At 34.1% G+C, this 23,028-nt stretch overlaps 2 protein-coding genes across 5 annotated transcripts in view; one reads left to right on the top strand and one right to left on the bottom strand.

Moving 5' to 3' along the window:
* IFT74 (intraflagellar transport 74) overlaps positions 1-23,028 on the top strand; it is a 37,470-nt gene that overhangs the window by 2,919 nt on the left and 11,523 nt on the right. For both annotated transcript variants that reach the window (XM_056514852.1, XM_056514853.1), the window contains exons 6-14: positions 117-177; positions 606-665; positions 1,639-1,700; positions 12,977-13,115; positions 14,118-14,180; positions 14,972-15,115; positions 16,546-16,586; positions 17,760-17,839; positions 20,608-20,661. In XM_056514852.1, the coding sequence (XP_056370827.1) occupies positions 117-177; positions 606-665; positions 1,639-1,700; positions 12,977-13,115; positions 14,118-14,180; positions 14,972-15,115; positions 16,546-16,586; positions 17,760-17,839; positions 20,608-20,661 (704 nt within the window). The remainder of the gene's footprint in view (positions 1-116; positions 178-605; positions 666-1,638; positions 1,701-12,976; positions 13,116-14,117; positions 14,181-14,971; positions 15,116-16,545; positions 16,587-17,759; positions 17,840-20,607; positions 20,662-23,028) is intronic.
* On the bottom strand, positions 42-22,837 carry LRRC19 (leucine rich repeat containing 19). Of its 3 annotated transcripts, XM_056514856.1 has the most exons (6): positions 9,410-9,489; positions 7,749-7,947; positions 6,963-7,055; positions 4,909-5,416; positions 4,508-4,714; positions 42-3,294 (listed from the first exon to the last, which is right to left on the bottom strand). In XM_056514856.1, exons 3-6 carry the CDS (start codon positions 7,044-7,046, stop codon positions 2,969-2,971), a joined length of 1,125 nt encoding a protein of 374 aa, XP_056370831.1. In that variant the 5' UTR covers positions 7,047-7,055; positions 7,749-7,947; positions 9,410-9,489; the 3' UTR covers positions 42-2,968. The 3 variants fall into 3 exon arrangements, with proteins under 3 accessions (XP_056370831.1, XP_056370832.1, XP_056370830.1); XM_056514857.1 differs by lacking the exons at positions 7,749-7,947; positions 9,410-9,489 and adding an exon at positions 22,673-22,837; XM_056514855.1 differs by lacking the exon at positions 7,749-7,947 and having other exon boundaries at positions 9,410-9,522.

Raw genomic sequence — 23,028 nt, 5'->3', positions numbered from 1 at the left:
ACAGGACTATTTTCGGGTATTGGGCAGGAGTCAGTAAATAATTCAATTTTTCGTTGTTTTATTTTTACATGTGCAAATGTTACCATTTGAAGTTTGACTTTTTGTTTCATATTTAGGGCGGAGGCTTTAGCTGGTGAAATCAAAGATCTTCAAGGTCAACTAGCAGACTTCAACATGGTATGCTGCTGTCAAACTTTGATACTGAATGCTCCCACTTATTCTCTTACTTACGTTGTAATGCTTTTGCTTTATTCCAAATAATTTCTTGGCATTTCTGTGTAAAAGTATACTGGTTAATACTGACTTTATTCAGTTGTTGGAAAGGAAAGAAATGAAAACAGAGGAAAACAAAAAGTGTACTATAAAGTTAGGAGAAGCGTCTGCATATAGATTTAAGAAATCAGTGCTGTGTAATATGTTAGTGCTTAGAACAGCGACATATAATGATGATTATTCCTGAAAATGACACGTGACCTATTCAGATTCCCAAATCATGTTTTTTCCATTTGCAATAACCAAAATTTTCTGTGTTTTCTTGAACCATTTGATTGGTTTTTTTAAGGAAAAGGAGAGCAGTAACAGATTGGAATTCTGTCTTGTTTCAGGTTGTGGATATACTTAACACCAGTACAGATATGGCAGAAGTGATCCGTGATTACAATATGGTAAGAATTGAGATATTTTCTGTGTTTTAACAGTGAAATGATATGTTATTTTCTTGGTGCTGTGAATGTGTGACATATCTAAAAAAGCATTAGCACTGACTTAAAACTTAGCCATTTTTTTCCAGTTAAATTATTCATAATGTTGGCAACATGTTAGCAGTAAGACAATTGCCTGAAGTCTTGTTTTAACAGCCCTGTGATAGTTTTCCTTGATTTAAATTTGAGAAGGGTGTTATCCCAATCCAAATTATGAGTGTTAAAATATCTTTGTTATTTTTTTTCTTTTTTGGGAGCTCAGAACACTTGTCTTAGGAGAGGCAAATTTAAAGAGATTCCACTGCCTGGTAAAGCTTCCTGGTATTCTGGACATTATGTTCTCTTTTTTTCTTCAGCCTTTTAAATGTCTCCAGTGTAAAAAATATTTAATACATCTATGACATAGCCATTAAAAAAATCAAAGAGTTTTGTTCTTCCTTTGCTTTCCTTATTTATTTTCTAACACATCCTCTAGATGTTAAGGCATGAATGGCATCATGCATATTTTATTTCTTATGATCAGTTTGTCCATAAGGAAAAGAAATCACTTTCAGTAAAGGTTGTTTTGGTAAGTTGAAAAATGACCTGAATGTTTCTTGGTCAAAGCAACTTTTTTTTGCTTGAATTTCATTGAATAATAAAGATACAATGTTTGTGTCATAAAGAGAAGAATGTTTTTCATCCTATCTGTGTAGTTTTAAACAGTACATTACTAAGTGTTTTAGGAATAGAACCCACAGAAATAGTAACTGAATCAATTTCTTTGGAAGTATTTGAAAGATGTATACATATTGTATTTAGGGATGTGGTTTAATGATGGACTTGTCAGTGTTAAGTGTTGAACTTAATCATGTTAAGAGGTGTTTTCCAATCTATATGATTGCATGATTTATTACAAACTTGATTGTATTTCAGTTGTTTGTGGTTTTTTTTTAAGTTAAAGGTTCAGAATGACCGAGACGCTCAGAGTATAGATAAAATTTTCACAGAAAGACAAACGTAAGTACATTAAGTGTATGTTTTTCATCTTTGAATAACTCAACTTCTCATGACTCAGCTTGGGAGAATTGCACCCTAATGGTGCAATGTATATCACTAGTGATACCTGAACAGTTTCAAGATGATACATTACTGCCGGGTTGCAGCTGGAGTTCCTGGTATTAAACTCTAGTTACTCCTCTGAAGATAATGGCCTTGCCATCCAGGAAGAGTTAGCTGGCTGTGGAGATTCCTGTCTTTCGGCAACCTGCTGTCAGTTTTGGGAGTTTTGTCGTGGAGTAGCAGAGTGAAGAAAGCAAGCGGGAGTGGGAACTAGACCTTTGTCTGACTGCTAAAGTAGGGTTGTGTAGAGGGAAAGATGAGGTTGGTGACGTGCTTGCAATAAGAATTTGTAAGCTGTGAAAATGGCTTGTGTAGTGATAGGCTCAGAGGGTGAGTTTTTGAGATACTTAATTTTGGCACAAGAGAGGTGCAGGAGAAAGCTGTATGATCCTGCTTGTTGCCAGTGAAAGCAATCTCAGCAATGAGATTTTATGTACCAATAAGCACTCCAAAGCAACCAGCTTGCTGGCTAATAATGTCACATTGCATTAATACTGTAGTTTTCAGCAATTCACAAATGTGTCTGTTCTACCCTGAACGCATTTTTAAGTGTTAAGAAAATATGAAGAGAAAATACTTGATTCGGTAGCAGTGCAGTAAGGCTAATTCATCATTGCACTGTACATAAACATTTTTGGGAATACAGCAGTTGGTCTTTCTTTCTCTGCTAATTTGGGTAAAAATATACCCAAATGCTCCACTCTCTGATTGTGTTAGTTTTGCCTAATAGACTACAGAGCTGTTACACCATTGATTTGGAGCCAGCTCTCAGTCTAGCTGTGGATGGCTTCAACATTTTAGAGAAATTATTTTTCTCTTCTAGACCTCTTTGCAATGAAACATTAATGATTATGCCTGTTTCACCTGCTACTTTGTTCATGTTAAACAAAATACACTAAGCCCACCAATTCAAGTAGCCAAATACATTTTTATAAAAAGTGGATTATGAGTATTTTTTGCATGTTTTGAAGTATTTGTTGTGCTAATAATGCATGCATATGACCCCGTTTTTAACTTTATGATTGATGCAGCAAAATCTTGTTATGGAATTGGCAAGATGAGAGGAGATAGGCTGAATGATTTCATTCTGTATTGTATGTAACAAAGCATAAAATAGAAGTGTCCTACATTTTGAAATGTCAGTTCAGCATCTGTCATTTAAGACATTAACGCTCCTCATTTACATAAACATCTATGTATTTATCCTCAATGAATCCATCTTCTTCGTCTCCACATGCATGAACTTTCTCAAATATTACAATGGGTTCTTCACTGCTTGTACCTGATACTGAAGGAGAAGGACTCATGTCAGCTGAGAACTCCTGTTCAAACATCTCTGAATCATTTTCTTTCAGACGACGGTGACGGTAGCTGATCAAGTAGTGATACCATGCCGGGCATTTTACAGCAGTAAAAATCAGGAGTGTGGTGCTTAGGACAAACCCTAGGACACCCGCTAGGAAGGTCCAGCTTTTGCCAACAAGTGGTAACTCTTAAAAAACAGGAAAAAAAGAAGAGTAATCTTCATAAGGAGTACTAGCAAGAACTCAAGTATGATTTTTTTTTTTTCCATTGTTAAATTGAGAACTCACAAAGTAACCATTGGTAGGGGGATTGCTGTCTCCAGAGCTTTAGTAGAATATTGTTGCTGTGTTGTTAGGGAGTCAGTAACATCATGGAGACTAATAATGTATGTGCATCTCATATTCTTAGCACTATAAATCTACCTAATGTTTTTATAAAACATAATTGTATTGAAGTGTATATCTGGGGACATAGAAAAGATAAAAATTATAAATACATATGAAAGATTTTTTTCTTCCAAAAGTTAAATTCCTGGATTAGCCTTTGGTAAAAGTAATTAGTATTTGGCTTCAAATTCTGTTTCCCAGGCTTTACTTTTTATACAGTGATAATGCCTGAACCATAAAATACCATGTCTTTTGTTTGGCATGACCTTTCAGTTGTGTTTCTTTTATAATAAAAATTTCAATAAACTGTAGTTGTTAGTAGTCTCTATCTAGAATCTGATTTTGTGTGCTGGCCAGTACCCTAAATAAATTATAAAATGGTACAGCTAAAGAAACATGCCACAATGGTAGCTTGTAATTTGTGTGTATATCTGTAGATAATTTTCCTGCTTTAGGCAGAAGGAGGAAGTAAAAAGTTTCAGGATGGAAGAGTTAACTGACATGTAAGATTAACATTGAAAGGTGAAGAAAGGAGAGACTATCACTGAGATTTCCAAAGAATGTGCAATGGGCACATTTACACCCTTTATACTGAACACTGGTTAGGACGAGAGGAAAATCTTTAGGTTCATGCTATCACATTTTAGGAAGACAACTACATCTACTAGAAAGCATTTACTTTGGAAAAAACAATTTTTTTGGAAAGTTGCTTCCCTAGTTCTGTTAGGCAGAGATCTAGACAATTATTTGAATTTTAGGGCTTTGAAATTTCATCATAATTTTTTAGTGTCATTTGAGAATTGTGGGGTTTATCTGTTTTGAACACTTCCTCAGTAGACCTTAACATTCACTGTAATGTGTGTAACTGTCTACAAGAGCGTGGAAATATGCTTGTTCTGTAGCCCTGGCTTTTATGGAAGAGTCAGAGTGTACTAGGAATGCAAAGCAGTATAAAGTCATGGTACAGCAAATTGAACAGCTCATAAGCAGTAAAGTGAAATACTTGTGTATTACCTGCACGAGTGCCGTTGTTTCCAGTGATGTTGTTTGGAGTCAGAGCTGTTATTAAGGCACTACTTCTAAGATTAACAGCAGGAGTGGAAGTTGCAGTGTTTTCTAAAGAAGTCTTTTCAATTTTGCAGTCAGCTGTTTGAATAGCTGCCATGTTGATGGAGATTTTATCCTTGTTTGGCAATGTACATGTAGTGTTGCTTTCATTTTCTGTGAATATGAGCAGTAATAAGGTTATGAGATACTGGTATTTTTTGGCACTCTAATCTAAAAAAAATCGCATGGATAGCATTACTGCATAATATTGGTAAATTGATGGTAGATTTTATCCTCATCAGAAAAAAATTAACATTAAAGTTATTTGATATAAAAAAATATGAAATGCTGCTTATAGCAAAACTTACCCAATGTCACATTGGAGGCAGTTAGCCATATCTGTAAGTCAAGGAGGTCACAGCAGATCAATGGGTTTCCAGCTAAAACAATTTTAATTGGTTTAAAAGATGATTTTATATGAAAATATTTCAGGAAATTATACTGTAGATCTAAAACTGTCAGACTTTCTAAAGAAGCAAATGTGTCTGAATCCAGCTGAGCAATCGTGTTATAGGACAGATTCAACACTGAGAGTTGATTCAATCCTGCAAATGCTGCTTTATGAACTGTGCTAATACAGTTGTTGCTAATATCCAGAGTTACGAGATTTTTCATATTGTAGAAGCTGTTATTGTTCAGTACAGTAATGTTGTTTTCATTCAGATGAAGTTCAGTGAGGTTGATAAAATGTCCAAGAATCTCTTTGTCATGATCTTCTAAAGTGATTTTATTGTTTTTGAGGCTTAATTTAGTAATATTTTGAAAAAGTTTGAGAGAGATATTAAAGATGTTCTTTCCAGACTCCTCACAAGCAATCTGTTGTAAAAAAGACAATAACAACAATTAAATACTGTACAAAAGTCTACTAATGAAGGTGTCTCAGTGAGGACTGTTAAAGGCAAGAGAAAACTATCTTCTATTTTTTAATACTGTCTCTTTAAAAGAAAAGTTATATTGCTCTTTTAAGCTTTATTTATATCTTTCTTAATTGACTCACGGTCTGGTGCTACAGTGGAATGAGTTCTCCTAGTGTCTAGAGACTTGATGTTCCAGAACACTTAGTGTTGAGCTCTGTGCTTAGATGCACTTAGGGTCTTTATGTGATGGTCATCCGAAATGTAACCAATTACATTATTTGGCATAACATTTTGGAATTAATATTTGAAATTAATTATTTATTGTTTAAAAAATAATTACTTTCCTATATAATCTGGAAAGAAGGTGTCAGAGAGGAAGGTTATTCAAGGCTGCAATACAAATTAATTCAATTAATTCAATTAAATCAATTAAAATATGACTTCTAGAATGTATTTTTTAAAAAACATTACTTTCTCTTAATTTAAAATAACATCCTTGGAGTCAACCTTCAACAAAACATTTATTATATGTATATTTGCTGTACCACTTAACTTAATTTTGGTTTTCTGTGTTAAAATTTAGCATATTTACAGTCTTTTCTGGTTTGAGTCTTTGCTTTCTGTACCTTGAAATATTTTTGTTTCCTGAAAAGAGTACATTTATTTTTATATGTAAAGAGGCATTCCTGCTGTCTTGAAGAATTTGAGATAACAAAATCATCTCAAGTATGTTTCAGTGTTATTCACCCACTTACAATAACTACCATCAACTGATTGTTCATTACACAGAAAATCACTTATTACTTGCATTTTTAGTGCTGGCAATGGGTTTATGCACAGAATCGTAAATGGGGCGGGGCTGCTACAGAACACATCTCGAGCTGTTTTATTTTCTTTCAAGCGTCGGTCTCATTACACAGTTGGGGCAACCAGAAGATGTCAGCAGCTCACATCCTCAGCAGAAGCAGCCACAGAATGTGATGTTACAACGTGCTTTGAAAGTTTTTTGGCCAATCACAAAAAGCAAAAGCATGTTCACAGTAGTTCTATCCAACCACCATGAGTACACGTACTTTTGGTTGAACTTTGCTTACTTATTTAAAATACAATACCTGCTTGTAAGCCTTAAAATACAATGCATGAAGCTCCAATATTAAGCTTAGACCTTCCTAATATTTTGCTAGATAAACTTTCCTGCGGCTCAGGGAGTTATTCTAGCCAAGCTTTAATACACAGACCATTGTTCTATTTGTCCTTGCTTTCTACAGCTCATACAACTTTCCTGCTGACAAATCTTAAGGCTGCCACTTAGCTCTAATTGCAGTTCTGCCATTTTAGAGGTCTGCTTTTTGCAGCTTTCCCAAAACCCTCTGATTTTAAGGATTCCCACACTTTTGTATATCTTTCTTCAGAACCTTTATGTTTATGAAACAGTTTCTAAAATGCCTTCTGCTTCAAGTGTGTCTTTCAAAAATAGGGGTAGTTCAGATCAATGTAAAACTTACAGTTTGGGAAGTTATGTTGCAGTCAGCAGTGACTGTATTCAAAAACAGTGTTCCAGCCGAGATCATAAGCCAGTAGAGTTTCATGTTTGGAACCTAGTAAAAAACAACACTTTTGCATATCAAGACCAGAATTACTGGTGTCTTCTGTAGTGATAGTTTTACAAATTAGTAGATACAATTATTTTAGTGATAGTTTAATAAATTTTGCAATGTAAAATTAGGTGAAAAAAAAGGAGTTATCAGAATTAATTAATTCAGCTTTCACTTGATTGAGCCAAACCTAAAATCCAGTGTGCCGACTATATCAGCAAATAGAAAAGGGATTGGTTAGACAATAGAGAAAAGTATCATACATGTATAAAACAAATAGGCAGGGCTGTACTCATTAATATCACTGTTAAAGCAATTATGGGTCCTGGAAGACTATGATTGTAGTAAAAGGCAAAAAGCATTGACGTTTGCATGTTCTGCCTATACAATTTCACTTGTTCCTCTGACAGAGGCAGAGTACTCTACTAGACAATTGTTGATCTGTCCAGTCAGATTTCTTTTATATTCTTATGTAAGTTACTAAGCAGTTTTGTGAATTTTTAATTAGAAGATCAATCTTTTATTCTCTTTATTGTCCATAATATAGCCTATAATATGACATAAAGCTCGACTTGTCTCTTACAAAGCAGTCTTTGGAGCTAAGTAAACATGGTTTAATGTCTAGTGGTGTAGTTTTTGTACAGATTCAAGCCTTACTTTATGAAAGTTAGGAAAGGTCCTACAAATGGTACTTACTGTGACAGCGCCTCTCAAAGAAAGGGTGTCTCAGTCATTGCCTTTGAATCAGAGACTATTTGCAGTGTCTGTTCATTTTGAGCAGAAATGTTATACCATGTCTGTGAGGTGTTAAGCTAGTCCCTGTTTATGCCACACTTGAATGACAATGTTATGTAAAAGGTAATGAACCTTTATTTTTCCAGTTTTTCTTAAGCATCTGAAAAGATAGGGTGTCAAGTTAATCTTAATATCTCCTTTCCAGATTTCTATCTTCCAAAGTAATAGAAACCTAAAAGGTAAAGTGTAAGATACTTGTTTCAAGAGAGCTGTACAGAGCATTCACTGAATTTAACAGAGAATAGTGGGGGGAATTACTTCAGGAAATTTAATTGCACAAACAATGCTTAATATAGGCAGCCTGTCAGATTTAGAAAATCTCCATCAGTCCTTAAAATGAATGCCAGGAGGCCTTTGCTGATCATAAGGAAGTAAATAAGGTCATAGAACAAACTGGTCAAGTCTATTTGATAACTTCTATATATCTGCATTTGTCAGAGGATTGACCTCATTCACCTGACTGAATGAGCCTGGAGATTGCATAACTTCTTGGAAAGAAGAGGAAGATAAATGCCACTTACAGTGCTCTGATCCATTGTGTATTTCTGCTTCTGCCAGAACTTACACTGAATACAAAAAGAGTTCATAAACCTTTTGCCATTTAGCCATTATCCGTGGCAAGGCGAGGGGTGCTATCAGCAGCAGCAGCTGGGATTGTGTTCTGCATTAGGTTTTGCACTTGTCAGTGGTCATACTTGTGACCTGCATATTTTTTTTAGCCAGTTTATGTATTGTTAGTGGAAGACATGGTGCACTTTGAGAACTCCCAAAATGGCCATTTTAACATCTGGATCTTGCAGCATATTTGTACTTTAACTATACAGCTTCCTAGATGTTCAGAAACAGAGCAGGTCTTAACCTGGCAATTTATAAATATAGATTAATAGCATTATTGTAGTTTTCAGATTACAAGACAAGAGCTGTCTTAAATAGAATGGAAAAATATATTAAATATTGGTTTTAATGTTAATCTGAAAGTTAATAACAAGCAAATTGAAAATTTAAGCTGTGCATATGTCTAAGTCCAAAACATAACTCCTAGCTTTTACTTAGTTTCTGCTGGAAACATTACAAATGTGACTGCCTGTATTTTGTGTGTGTGAACCTATAAAATCAATAAAAGAACATGAAAGCACCTGCAATTTTAGTTGCAGTTTAGCATGTTACTAGAACTAGATTTCGTGAGCTGTTATTTAAACTAACTACTTTGGAAAAAGACAGCCTGGCAATACATTGGTAGTACTTTGATATTTCCTTGTAATTAGAAGTGTTTTCTTAAAAATTTCCATTTGAGAACTTTGAAAATTATATCATTTAAAAATAATGTAATGATTTTTGTTTTTCTGGGGAGGTAATTTGATTTATATAACCACTCTGGTTTTCAGAGTCTGCTCCCCAGCCTTCTAATGGAGTAGAATTTACTTAACAACTCAGCATGTCCAAGGTTCATACTAATTCCTGAAATTTTAATGTACTTTGAGATGTTTACTTCCAGTCAAGCAACAAAGTTACAGTAATAAATCTTTGCCTGCATTTTAAATTAGACATGCCAAGTGTCTTACCTTTCTGTTGCTTCTTAGAGGTATCATATGTACACATGTGTAGATTTTTCAGTGCACTGACAAGAAATAATATGGTGAAGCAGCACTTTATTTTTCTTCAACCTTTGTACCTGATGAATAACCAGGCAGTGTAAAAAAATAATAAACCTAGAAAATCCTTAGCAAAAGATTGACTAAGTTGAGCAACTTCTTATAATCATCTTGGATTTAATTAGATCGGCAGCCAATAGGAGAGTCTAATTGTAATGTGCTGAAGTGTCAAGTTCCAGATCATAGAGGAAGCAGTGAGTTTAAATGCCAGAGGTGATTTACGAGCAAGTTGAGTTATAATCAATTAAAGAAATACTGGAGACTAAAAAAGACTTGCATTTTTAATTTGATCATTCATCGAATGAAGAAAATGTCAGGATATTTGCATACCAAAGTAAAGCTTCCTAGTAACTTGCTAACTCTGTGTTAATGCTTGTATTTCAGAAACATCATTGTCAGAGGAGCTGCAGGGTGATACATAAAGCTCCTTATTTACAAAGAATTACATGCACTGTAAGGATGTTTGTAATAAGGGCTGTATTTCAGGAAGAAGTTCTAAAAACAAATCATACTTGCTTTGCTCTGGCGTGAATGTCTATGTGTAGACTGAAAAAAAGGGATTATGTTGATATATAAGTGCTGTGTCCTGTAATTTTTTACTTCTATTGGTGCTCATTCTGTCCAATGCATACCACCAAACTACAGAACAATGCATCTCCTTTCCTTCTGCATTCCTCTCCAATATGTGGCTGTATAAATTGTTTTACTTCACTACGTCTTTGTTGTTATTTGTTTTGCATAATATCTCAAAACATTCTACAGTTTTTCCAAACCTCATCCCTGATTCAGCTTCATCCATAGTTTTCAAATTACTTGTGGTAATGGATTGTGTTTCTGTGGCAGCCATTGCTGATTTTTAAATTGTCTCTTGAAAAATTACTAAGTTGCAGCCTCTCCTCAGAAGGTTTCTGCCACAGAAGATTCATCACATTAAGTCAGACATTTCTAGTCTCAAGGAACATGCTGGATCATGTTGAAGTATTTAGCCAGGAGTCCATATGATATAAGAAAAAGAGAATTGCCTCATGTAAAAAGGATACTCTAATGTGTCCACACACACTTTAAAAAGAGGGGGCTGGAAAAATAGGTTTCTTTCCTTATCCTGCCTTGTACACTTTAAATCTCGGGCATTGATGAGAAAAATCCCATAGAGCTTGCAGACGTCATTGCCCTCAAGGGTGGTATTGCTATACATCTAGTAAATAGTATTCTCACTCTTTTGAAGGTGCCAATGATCTCCAGGAGAAGCACTGTGTTTGTGTTTGAATACAAGCTCCCTCTAATCTGTATTGCAGTGTCTCCAGGAGAATTACATTTATAGTAGAGCTTTCTTCTGAAAATCAGCATCCTTAGCTGATTTTATTGAATTTTTTTTTGAATATTCAATTTTATTGAATTTTTCTTTCTCTATTTTCTTTCTTCCATGTCTACACTTGGGCTTGATCTGAGAGAAGCTGTCACTGCTGAGACCTTGCAACAGCATTCATAGGCCTACACTGAGACATGAGGAGCATTCAGTAAAGAAGTAACACGAAAGCTCCCTAATAGCTCCTAGCTCCATGCCTCTCAAAAGGTCTTGGATCAAACTACTCTTGTAGCTTAAAAATTAGCTCCTTTTTCAACTACCACATGTAACATAATTAACCACTTATAAACTTGCAGTGAGGGCCTCATATTTGGACTGGATCTGAATAAATTAGTCTCAAGAAGGTATTAAATTTAATGTCATATTACAATCATCCAGTATTTCTTATGCAGTCCCAGTGCACTCCAAATTTGCCATACTAAGTGGGAGATCAAAACTTTGATTTGTTTCATTATCATCAGATCCAAGGCATTTTTGTGGCATGGTCAGCTAACCTGCCAGAATTTCTCAGTAATATCCTCAGTTTCCTGAAGATTATAGATCTTTGTTGGAAGCTAGTTGGAAGTGGTTACATTTTTGATACCCTTTTGAGAATTCATTGTAAGTGATGAAAACTGTTGGAAAGGCTTAGGGAACTGGCATTGTTTCATCTCCAGAAGAGAGGCTTAGTGGGTATTTTATCAAAGTAAATACCTGATGGCCAGAGGTTAAGAACATGGAACTGCTCTCAGTGATGCCTAAGGGCAGGATGAAAGACAATGATCACATATTGGAGAACAGGAAAATCCGTTTAAATATCAGGATAAACTCTTCCATTTGTAAGAGTGAACAAACATCAAAGCATTCCCTAAACAGGTTGTGGTGTATCCATCCGTCAAGATACTGTAAACCTGAAAAAAACACTGACACATCCTGCTCTAGGTGACTGTGCTTCCAGTAGTGCACAGGTTGGACAGACAACCTTCACAAGTCCATTCCAATGCCAACTCTGCTCCACTTCTTCAATATTTTCATTATTTCCTTACCCTGAAATTATCATTGTGTAGTTCCATTGTTTTGCATCATCTCTTAAACTTGAGAGCACAAGAAATGTTTTTTTCTGCAGTCTTTTATTCTGTAGTGTCAGTTTCACAATTTACAACTTTTATCTTGCAACTCAAGGAAGATTAATGAAAAAGAAAAGACGAATCCTGAAGGAAGGTATTTGGCTGATGTTGTCATTCTTTGCAGGAGAAATCACTCTGGAAACAAGCAAACTGTTTAAGAAATCTTTCATGAACAATGAAGGGAACTACAATACACTCTTCAGGGTCCCAGGAGTGTTGATTTTTTTATTTTTAAATTTTCTTTAAGTATGTTCTCGAGTTGACTCTAGCTTTCAGGAATTTCATAGAAATTACTAGGCTTATCAAAAAACAGTGAGAACAATTCTTTACATGTTCTTTAAATCTGCTAAGGTGTTTGCTTGTAACTCACTATAGCTGGAATGGTAAAGTTTATATTTGCAAGCTATCAATTTCCTAACAAGATTAAAGTCCTCAATCAAGAAAGTAAAAAATGCCTAATTTCTTAGTTATTTCATAGTTAAACAACTGCACTGCTCAGACGTTTGAAATCACTCTCCATTCTAAAGTAATCAACTACTCTTTGCAAAGAGTAATCTGTTCATCATCATCATCTGGTGCTGTCAGGTCCTGATATCTTTATAATATATTTTCTTAATGTGTATTCAGAAATTGCATACCAGTTTCCTTATTTCAAACTGCCTGTTGCTACTCCAGAAATTCACAGATTGAGAGGGAGTACCATACTTTTGCCAGTGTTAAGATGAATGCAGATACACAGTGTGGGAGTGTTAGAAAACACTGTGTGGGTATTGTAAAGGCAGTGAATTCTTCTATTCTCTCATTTTGTGAATGTTTGTATAGCTAATTCAGCTCCAAGAATATTAGGTACAAGTTGGTAACTCGTTTTTATAGAATGTAGGTTTTTGTGTTACATTGAGCACTTCAGTGAGGCTAGAGGAATACTGGAGTTTGAAATTAGTGCTTGCAATATATATTAACCATTGTATTTTTTGTAAAAGTTACAAAAGCATTATGTTTTTACAGCACAGAGAAGTTAAATCAAGCTATAGAAGAAGATATCGAGCGTGAAAAGGTTTTGGCAGATGACATATTGAAAGATATGTCACAGGAAAATCAAGCTAAATATATGGAGATGAAAGCTGCTAATGAAAAGCTCTCCCAGGTTGGCTTGTTTCATTATGCTTGCCTAAATTATTTCTTATACTGGTTTCATTTGGTTTAGATAAAAATTAAGTAAAATTTAATCTTAAATTTAAGTATCTAAATTTTATTTAGATAAAATTTATTACAGAGTAATACGATAAAAAAAGCTTGCTGATATTTTAATCAATTTTAGAAATATCTGAAAATAGAGCAATTGACTCAGACCAAATACTTTGCCTTCTTATATTTCATACTTCAGGAAGAAATAATGTTTACTATTTTCTGTGTAAATTTAGGGTTTGACATGCAGTTTTTAAAAGCCACACGATACTTAGATGTTTCATCATACGTAAAAAGCAGTCAGAAAGAATTTTTGTATTTCACTTGAGTAGAAAGTTTTCTTCTTGTGTACAATAGTGCATCTGACTAGCTTTTTCTATTATTACTGTATGTCTGAATGTATCAGAGAGAGTGAGCTGGGCTTTATGAAATGTTTGTTATTTCACTAATCCTAATTTTAACAACAGGAATAATGTTTTTAGCTCTCTGAGACGATCTCATTCAAGCCATACAATCTTAAAAGTTTCTGTGTATAGTCTGTAGAGAGATGAGTTCAGTGTTTCCCATCTGTCTTAGAATCAGCTGACTCAATAGTCAGGCTTACCTGTATCTTCCTGGACTATGAAGAAACTGTCATGGCTGGTTCAGATTTTAAAATTTGACTCTAAACTTCTGAAGTACTGATAATAAGTTCCACGCACAGTACTGCTTTTAAGAAAAAAGTAGTAGAAAAAGGGCAAACAGTTTTTTGGTAGTAGCCCTCCTGCAAATAATAATGATAAGAGAAATGGAAAAGGCATCTGAGTTACGTGAAGGAGCTGGACAGACTCTTGCCTTTCAAATTTTTACAAGCAGCAATGGGAGGATTTAGAGCATTTGATACATACTAAGGTTTAGAGCAAAAAAGTAGATAATCAGGTAGTAATTTTTATCTGAATTTTGCATTTTGCTTCCTCTTTAGGAATTGGTTGTTCAACAGCAGGAATTGGATGCACTGAATGTAAAGGAAGATAGTCTAAGAGCTGTACGTAATGACAAGTGGTCTCTGTACTAACCTTCCCTGAACGCTATTGTAAAGAATAATACAGTAGGAAAAAATACCTATAATATCTTTTCTTTAAATTTTCAGATACTGTAGGATCATACTTCTGATATGGAAAGGCAAATCTGCCTCTCTGGTTTCCAGTAATAATTTCTAATCACTTTTGGGTAAAAATGTTTCTTTGAGGAGAACATTTTCATATTGGGTCTTTTATGAATAAAAGGACTTATGAGCTGAAGCATACAGTCAGAAAGTGTAATTTTCAAATACTGCTAGATATTTTTCAGTCCTTTTTGAATGTTGCATATGGTTTGAAATCCTCTAGAAACTGTGAAGTAATAAATCTGCTAGTAAATTAGCCCAAGGAGGAGCTTGTAAATCAAGAAGTAACTGATGGCATATTCTGTTCCAGAATTGCAATATTGGCAATATGGTTTATAAATTTTACTTTTTATAAAATACTTTATAAAAGTACTGCTGTTTACTATCTCTGTACTTTTTGTAAGAAATAAGCTAATATATATATATGTAGGTAATATATATATATATATATATATATAGGTTATATATATATATATATAGGTAATATATCTATATATATATATAGGTTATATATATATATATATAGGTATATAGTAATGTAATATATATATTTTATATATATATATATATAGGTATATAGTATAGGTAAGTGTTACTTAACTAAAGCATGATTACCACAGTGCTCTCTTCCCATCTGAAAATAGCTAGTAGGTGTTTGTTTTTCGCAACAGGAAATAGCACACTCTGGGATGAAGCAGAGAGCTGTGCAGTTGTATGAGGAGGTCCATGAGCTCAAGGAACGTCGAGATCGAATGATTGCTGAGGATAAGAACATGGAGTCTCCACAGGAGGAGAGAGAGAGATTACTAAAGCAGGCAAGAATAGAAAATGTTGTTATGTAAAAGATTCTCCAAGTCAGTATCATTAGGGGTGATAATACTTGAAAACACTTAAGTATGAACTTTGCCTTTATTTATGCTCTAGGCAGCGCAAATAATCTGACATTAAAAATAATAAATTAATTGGAAGGTTGGGATATTTCAGGTTTAGCCAAAACCTGGAAACCTGTTGTAGTGGATTCAGTGGTGGGCTGTGAAGATAATCCCAGGGCTGGAGCACCTCTTCCATGAAGACAGGATGAGAAAATTGGAGCTGTTTATCCTTAAGAAGAGAAACCTCTGGAGAGACCTATAGCAAAGTCCAATACCTAAAAAGGGCTTATAAAAAACAGGGCGAGTGACTTTTTTACACAGAAAATGCTAGGGTGGGGGAAACTGTTTTAAAATGAAAAGACAGGAGATAAAGACTAGATATTTGGAAGAAATTCTTTACTGTGAAGGTGGTGAGGCACTGGAACATGTGGATGTCTGTAGTGGTTTTGGTTTGTTAATCTCAAATTTCTTGGCTAATGTACTAATTGATGCTGAGGGTTTTAGCGTTAGCTAAATTGCCAGTGTACTTACTAGGATTATTTACTTATTTTTTGCTGTGAGAGAGAATTAGAAGGAAGGCAAAACAGGCTTAACTTTAAATGGTACAAAGAAAACCTTTATTACTAGAAACTATAAGAAAAAATAATAAAATTTAGAATAGAACTTACAGAACACTTCTCCTCTGCCCCACACCTTTCTTAAAAAAATAAATTAAAAAAAATTTTAGAAAGAAATCTTTATAAACCACCACAATGTCCCATCCCTGGAAGTGTTCAAGGCCGGGTTTGATAGAGGCACTGAGCAACCTGATTGAGTGGATGGCATCCCTGCCCGTGACAGGACTGGGGAGTATGGGGAAGGGTGAGCTGGAGACAGATGATCTTAAAGTCCCTTCTAACTCATACTCTTCTATCATTTTAACAAAACAAAATTGGCACGGTGAGGTTTCCAGCTGGTTTACTTGCTCCTATTAATGAGATATATTGGTTGGAAAAGCTGAACTAGTTGAACAGCACTTATAACCTAACTCCAGAGAGTATCCTTGTGGGGTACTGATCAGGTATACTAGTCCAGGAGTAATTGTATGAGTTTACAATGGCCTACACTGGAACTAGCTGTTTATACTTTATAGATTATTGATATGAATTACCAATGTTAAGTGTGTTTTGATTTTTTTAAAGCATGATTTTTAAATATTTGAAAGACATAATGCTTAAATCATAGTACTTCTTGTTGGCCTATGTCACAAATCTGTGGCTTCAAGTGCTAAGTTTCTATTGCCTGTATTTTGAATTCAGATTTTTTTTTTTAATTTTCCTTTTTTCATTTGCAGATTTAATTTCATATGTTAAAGTTGTTGAACTTTTTTATAGGTTAAAGACGATAGTCAAAAAATTGCAAGCATGGAAAGACAGTGAGTAACACCATTATACTGTTGTTATAAATTGCATGTACACCCTAAAGACACATAGTTCTGTTCCTTCACAAGTCTATTTCTACAGACTTTTAGAACATCACCACAACCTGTACTAGTCTTAACCTTCTACAGAGAAAAGAGTATGTTCTTCTGTTTTGGGTAAACAAGTTTTATAGTGTTAGGACATTTAGATCTGCATAGTAAGATACTTCGATCCCTTATGAACACACCTTGAGAATATGAATTGGTAATAGCACTAACTTAAAACTTGTTTAAGGCTGAAGAAGATATTGATTTGTAAGAGCTACTCCTCTGGGACAGCTATGAAATTGAACCTGCATTACATTGCAGTCACATTTTTAAGTTTGTTTATGTGTTCTTAAAACCTAAGATTTACAGAAGTTCCATTTTAAAGAGTAGAAGGGCATTGCTTCTTGATTCTTAGGCACTGGGCATTTCCGAAGACTAGCCAGAAAGTTAAGTAAATTTTATAATAAATAGTAAGGTATTGAGGGGTAGATAAAACAGTACAATATCTTCTGGTTTGGAGCCTTTTGATTTCTCTTTCTTGAAAGCTAAAAAATTGAGATAATGCATAAAATCTCAGAGAAATAATTTCTTTTAAGCAATATTTCCAACTATAATTATTGGTTAAATTTTAATGTATTTTAATTGGATTATAACTTTCTTTACAGAATTTTTAACAGATAACAGTAACAAATAATTATGTAGAAATGTGTTAAATATAGTTTATTTCACACCTTGATTATATAGCAGAGTGTTTTATTTGGAAATTTCTTACTGGATTTTACTGAAAACAGTTTAAGGAATACAGTTTTTGAACTTTAACAATTATGTAGTACCTCTCCAAAGCTGAATAACAACCAGCAGAGGGACTAGTTGAGTAAGTTAAGAATTACTGATGACTCAACAAATAATGTTTTTTAATGAAAAGGATTTACAGAACTTATATTTAATTAACAGAGGAATAAAGTGACGGATGATTTACTTATATCTTTCATATTAACAAGAATCATCCTGATATTCTTTTGTTTTGGTAAATTTATATTTTCTATTTTTATTCTTGACTTCTCTCTGCAGTTTTGTCTAAAATAAAGTAACTATTTTGCAACACAGTTTTAAAGTTGACTTTCATTATTTATTATCTAGATTGGCAGAAGTAAAAGAAAAAACAGATTATTTTAAAAAGGTCATTCAACGACTTGATATGGATCTGGAGAACAATCGAGGTAATGTGATTAGAGTTGTAGGAGACTATGCAGAGCTATGCAGAGCTATGTCTGTTTGCCCTATAACAAGCTGTTATGCCTATGAGTTGCTTAAAAATTTTAGGCTTATGCAAACATCCAGTACTTATCACCATGAGAAGTCCTGTGCCTACAGGTACAGCCTTTTCAGTCATAATAAATGGGGAGTACCCACCTTTAGTGGTGTTGCTGAATACCTGATGCTAGTGCTTAGGCTAGGTTAATTTGGAATTTGTCCTAGCACTGGAAGCTATGGCTTTGGGGGAAGTAAGTTTAGTTTGAGCATGGACTCTTGATAGCTGTAAAAGTTTCTCCATAAAATGAAGATTCATGCAATGGAAAACCTTCTTTTGGTTATAAGAGATCTTGTTCAGATAGGAATGACATAAATATATGCCTGCATTCTGGAAGTCTCTATAGTAAATTACTTAACTTCTCTGGGATTAAGGAATTGATGCCCTTCTTACTTTGTGCCTGTTCTTGTGTGATCAGTGTAAAATCTAGCTGTAAGTTTCTTCCAGGTGAATAAATACCTAAAAATCTGCCTCTAAACAAATGTTTCAGATATTATCATCTTTTGCATGACAAAATATTTCATATTTCTACTTGCATCTGTTTATCATCTCTTGTATGGCAGAATATTTCATATTTCTACAGATATATTTCATTTTTTCCCAAATAATTTATTAAGACTGCTTTATTAGCTTTGTGTTTCCAGATAATATCATTGCAAACTTTATTGTTCTTTGATTTTTCCTTTTTGTTTGGCTTGCAATTATTTTTTATTTTAACTTTGGAGAAATACAGAAGGTAAGAAGTGAGTTGCTTTTCACATTTTATAGTTCAGTGTACACACACAATCATTTGTTGCTGGACTGTGTCTTTCACTGTTTTAGAAAAAGAAGTCTGTTAAAGAAGAGAGTTTGAAGCATATGTAGGAGAAAGCACATGCTCTCTGTCAGCATATCAGTACCAGTCAGAATATTCAGAATCAAGTTACTTTGTGGTATAATGCAGAGGGAATTATACCTCTTTGTGTAACACAGAAGGAATAAAGATATTTCTGAAGAATAGCTTTAAGACACATAAGTGTAAACTCTTAATGCTGCCTTCTCTAGGGAATGGAGAGAGAATCACAGAGGACCATTCATACTTCTGCTCTAAGTCAGCATCTTGGTGTATTCTTGAAATTCCTATGCACTCTCCCTCCCCAGTGACTTTGCTTCTGTATCAGTATTTATACATTTTTACATAGCATTCCCAAAATTCAGCTTTAAAGTTTTTTGTGTAAATATCAGGTGAAATAGTCCGTAAAAAAAAAAAAAATTAACTGAGAATTTTTTAGTATTTTAGGATAAATATTTAGAAATGTTTCTGAGCAGGAAAAGGACTAAACAGACCACATTGAAATAACTGTTTCTAGGTTTTGTCTGGAAAAAAAACCTAAATAAGTAAATAATTCACCCACTTATTACATGGTCTATATACTAGCAGTTAACTTTAATGATTAGTCAAAGTTAGCATTACCTCATAATGCAACAGACTTAAGCCTTCATACATTGAAGGAGAGGTTAAGATATTTGTGTATTAATGGTGTATTTTAAAGAAAACTTACTGAAAGTTACTTACTCAAAGTTGTGGTCCTCAAATAGTTTTTTCTGTAAGTGCTTGACAGATCATGTAACTCGGTTTCATGGCTCACCATTACTAGAATTTTTAAGAGTAGAACAGGCTAAGTTATTAACTAAGGGAGCCTTGCATTGCAAAATGAAAGAGAGAGTTCGGCAAGGAACAAAGTCATAGCTGCAAGGAAGCTGAAGCAGAATCAAAATCCCTTAGGGCCCCTCAGGTGTTCTTATTGCTTGTATGTGCTAGATAAAAGGAAAGCATGGGGGTGCACAAATAAAAAGTCCTAGAGAAATTTGCTTGCACAGTTTTATCTGTACCTATTTGATTCTTTTACTTTGTATCCTTTAAAATTTAAAAATTATGTTAAAAATAAAACAGATGCAATAAAAAATTTAGATGTTTGAAACTTTAAATTATTTCTAGTTATTGTCTCATGTTCCTGTGACAAGTATGTCAGGTGTCCTACTTTACTAATACATATAAATTATAAGTTATTTATAAGCAGTAGTTGAAATTAAAAATAGGATGAAGATGTATGCTTTTCCTTACTTCTAGTACCACTATATTGAAGGTGTATGGAAATGTTCTTTCAAAACTAATTCTAAAAAGCTTTCTGTGCATTTCATTTTCCTAGACCATTGCTTGTACAGTTCTCATGTTTATTTCCCTGAGATTATGAGTTTCTTGCAAGCTGTGTGTCCTTATGACAGTCCATTCTAATAGGTGGAAGTGTGGTTGAATTGGCTCATATATTAAGCATATATTAAGGGCTGCAGAAAGTTTTATGTAATCATGGTGCCCAAATACATAGCAGCCTTTGTTCTCTATTACTGAAATTCACATAACTTCAGAAAAAATCTGTGAACTTCCTTTGTCCAAGGCAAGTATTTATCCCACTCCTGTCTATCAGAAATTATAACACCAAAAGGTTGTAAAAATTGCATTGAGGCTGATTTTTTAAAGCTATTTTCTTTTTAATATGACTGCATTACATGAAATAGGGTGAATCCTGTAGTTACTAGGCATGTAGAAATTTTATTTTTGAAACAGATGGTTTGCCTTCCTGAAGGAATCTGGGCCGGAGACAATATAATATTAAATCAATGTTATATCTCTTGTAGGAGAAGAAAATTGGAAATACAAAGAGTTGAAGAAGAAGGAAGAAAGCATGGACAGTAAGTTGACTAATATTATTTATCCTAATATTTTTTATGTATATATATTTTGACCTAATTTCACTAAATTACAGGTTTTGTTTTATTGTTACAATAGTTAATTTATAGCTGCAAATAATTGATGTGGTGATCTTTGCATAAAGTTCAGCAGTCTTGTTCTGTGGACAAGATAATTTATATCTTACAGGGGAGTCACAAATATTCTGAGTGTTTTTCAAGGCTTTTCATCCATTTTTCAACCATTAAATGTCTTAGGAACAGAGCTTCATTTTATGGAAGCAAAGCTGTGGTTAATTGATTGAGTGATTAAAAGCAGAAATTCAAAATGGAAGACTGTAGATAGAATGTAATTCTTTAAGATTAGGGCTTCTCATATCTATTGTTTACTGAAGATGAATGTTGCTAAAGCTTTGTTACATGTCAAAGTTGTAGAGACTTTAGTAGCTTCTAGCAGAGGATGAAAACAACTAGGTTTACGTACACCTTATTCCTTATATACTGTAGGAGCTTAAAAAAAAGTGTGTCTGCTACTCAGCAAAAGGGAAAATGGTCAGTAAACATGTCATTGAGGTTCAAGAGATATAATACCTTTTTTTAAGTGTTCTCTAAAAATATTCTATATAACTTACGGGTAGCATGATACTGAAAGAAAGGTCTCAGCTGATAACAAAAGAAGATGAGTAAGACAAAATGCAGGGAGTTTCTGTGTTTTCAAATACCAAGTTTCCTGAGAACAAAAAGACAAAAGTTCACTTGATCTGGATTTTCAGTATTAGTACAGATGGTGTCCCACAGGGCTTGACTTTTTCAGTTTTGGTTCTGCTTCTATTCTTCCTTAAAGTTTATTGATACAGTTCCAGACCAGTTAGTGATTTGGGGGACCTGAGACCTAAGAGATTTGGGGGAACATTCCAGGAGTGTTAAGGATGGGAAAAAAGCAAATAAGGTGCCGATGTAGAAGAAGAGGGGACAGGGAAATACAGGCCAGTCAGATTAATATGTTTCCAGAAATAATTTGGGAAAACTGTGCGAACAAACAATATGTAAATGTTACTGGCACGGGAATATGAATAACACTAGTATTGATTTGACAAGCACAACTTCTTTTCCTTCTTTTTGTCAGAAAAATATTGCAGAAAAAGGAAGTTGCAGCAGATAATGTATACTTTAACTTCAGTACAACTTCTGCTGTCTTGTGGTGTTTTTAGAAGCAAGCTAGGCAAATATTATCCATTATTAACCTATATTGTGCATTGAGTTAAAAAATCAATTGTGAAAGATTCAGTGCTAAAATTAAATGAAGTATTGTGCAGAGTTTTGCAGTGTGTTGGATGTTCAGGTTAGTCAGTATTTTTGTAATCAGATGGATGATGAGAGAGAGCATATGACAGAACAGCTACAGAAAGTGGTCCATCAGAAAAGCTGAAATCATGTTGGAAGACGTGGTTAGATTTAGTATACTTCTGTTATGTTAGAAATTAATTACAAAAAAGTTTGGAGAGGACTAAGTGTAGGTCTTTATACATGACTCACATAATCAGCAGCAAAAATGCAGAGTAGGGAGCAGTTCATTAGGTACGGCTCTGTGGTATGTCTCAGAGAGTGAAAGACAAAGTGAACGTGGCTGAGCAGTATCAGACTAACAAGGAAAACACCACAACAGTAGGTGTACATTATTAAACATCTGAAGTAATATTTTTCCCTGTGCATCAAATTCTTCAGATGAGAGTATTTTCTCTAGTTCTGCACATAAGGAAAAGGGGCTGTCAGTCCTGAAGAAAACTGATGAGGGTATGCAAAAAGCATGACCTGCAAGGATATATAAAAGAATGAGTCTTTTATTTTAGAAAATTTATGACAGTTGTCAAATGTGCAAGAAGGCTGCTTCAAATAATAACGGAATAATTTATTTTTGCATATATGTGGAGGATGGAAGAGGAGTTATATATCACTAGCTGCAGAAAGATTTCAGGTTGGATATTAGTAAAAAATTCTTAACAATAAAACTTACCAAACATTGAAATAGATTGTCCAGTGGAATTGAAGAGTCTCTGTCAGGAGCAGTGCGTGTGAAGAATAAAGACAAACATCTGAATTACTGACGTATAGCTGGTTTGGTCCTGGAGCAAGTGAATTAATTAGATGACCTTTTGCACTTTCTTGCATTCAAGAATTTTTCTGAATCTGTGAAATACACAGCATTCAAATGAAATAAGGTAAATCAGGCCAGTGTGATGAAAAAAAAAGTTGCTTGCAAAAAAGCAGTGTGATGAGATGTAAATACAGACCTTGCTTAATGTTCTTAAATGAATTCAAATGTTTGAAACCAAAAAACCATCAAGTCCAGAATGCCAAAAGAGAAAAACA

Source organism: Oenanthe melanoleuca, chromosome Z (assembly GCF_029582105.1).
Source record: "Oenanthe melanoleuca isolate GR-GAL-2019-014 chromosome Z, OMel1.0, whole genome shotgun sequence".
Taxonomy (NCBI): Eukaryota; Metazoa; Chordata; class Aves; order Passeriformes; family Muscicapidae; genus Oenanthe; species Oenanthe melanoleuca.
Note: the sequence above shows the minus strand (reverse complement) of the source record. Positions and strands in the feature narration are given on the sequence as shown.

What these genes read in the sequence shown, in the direction of transcription:
- LRRC19 (XM_056514855.1), bottom strand. Translation starts at nt 9,436, where the DNA reads ATGATACCTCTAAGAAGCAACAGAAAG. An exon ending in CTCTAAGAAGCAACAGAAAG is followed by an intron (nt 7,056 to 9,409) that starts GTAAGACACTTG and finishes GTTTTTTACTAG; the next exon opens with GTTCCAAACATGAAACTCTA. An exon ending in GCAACATAACTTCCCAAACT is followed by an intron (nt 5,417 to 6,962) that starts GTAAGTTTTACA and finishes TTTTTACAACAG; the next exon opens with ATTGCTTGTGAGGAGTCTGG.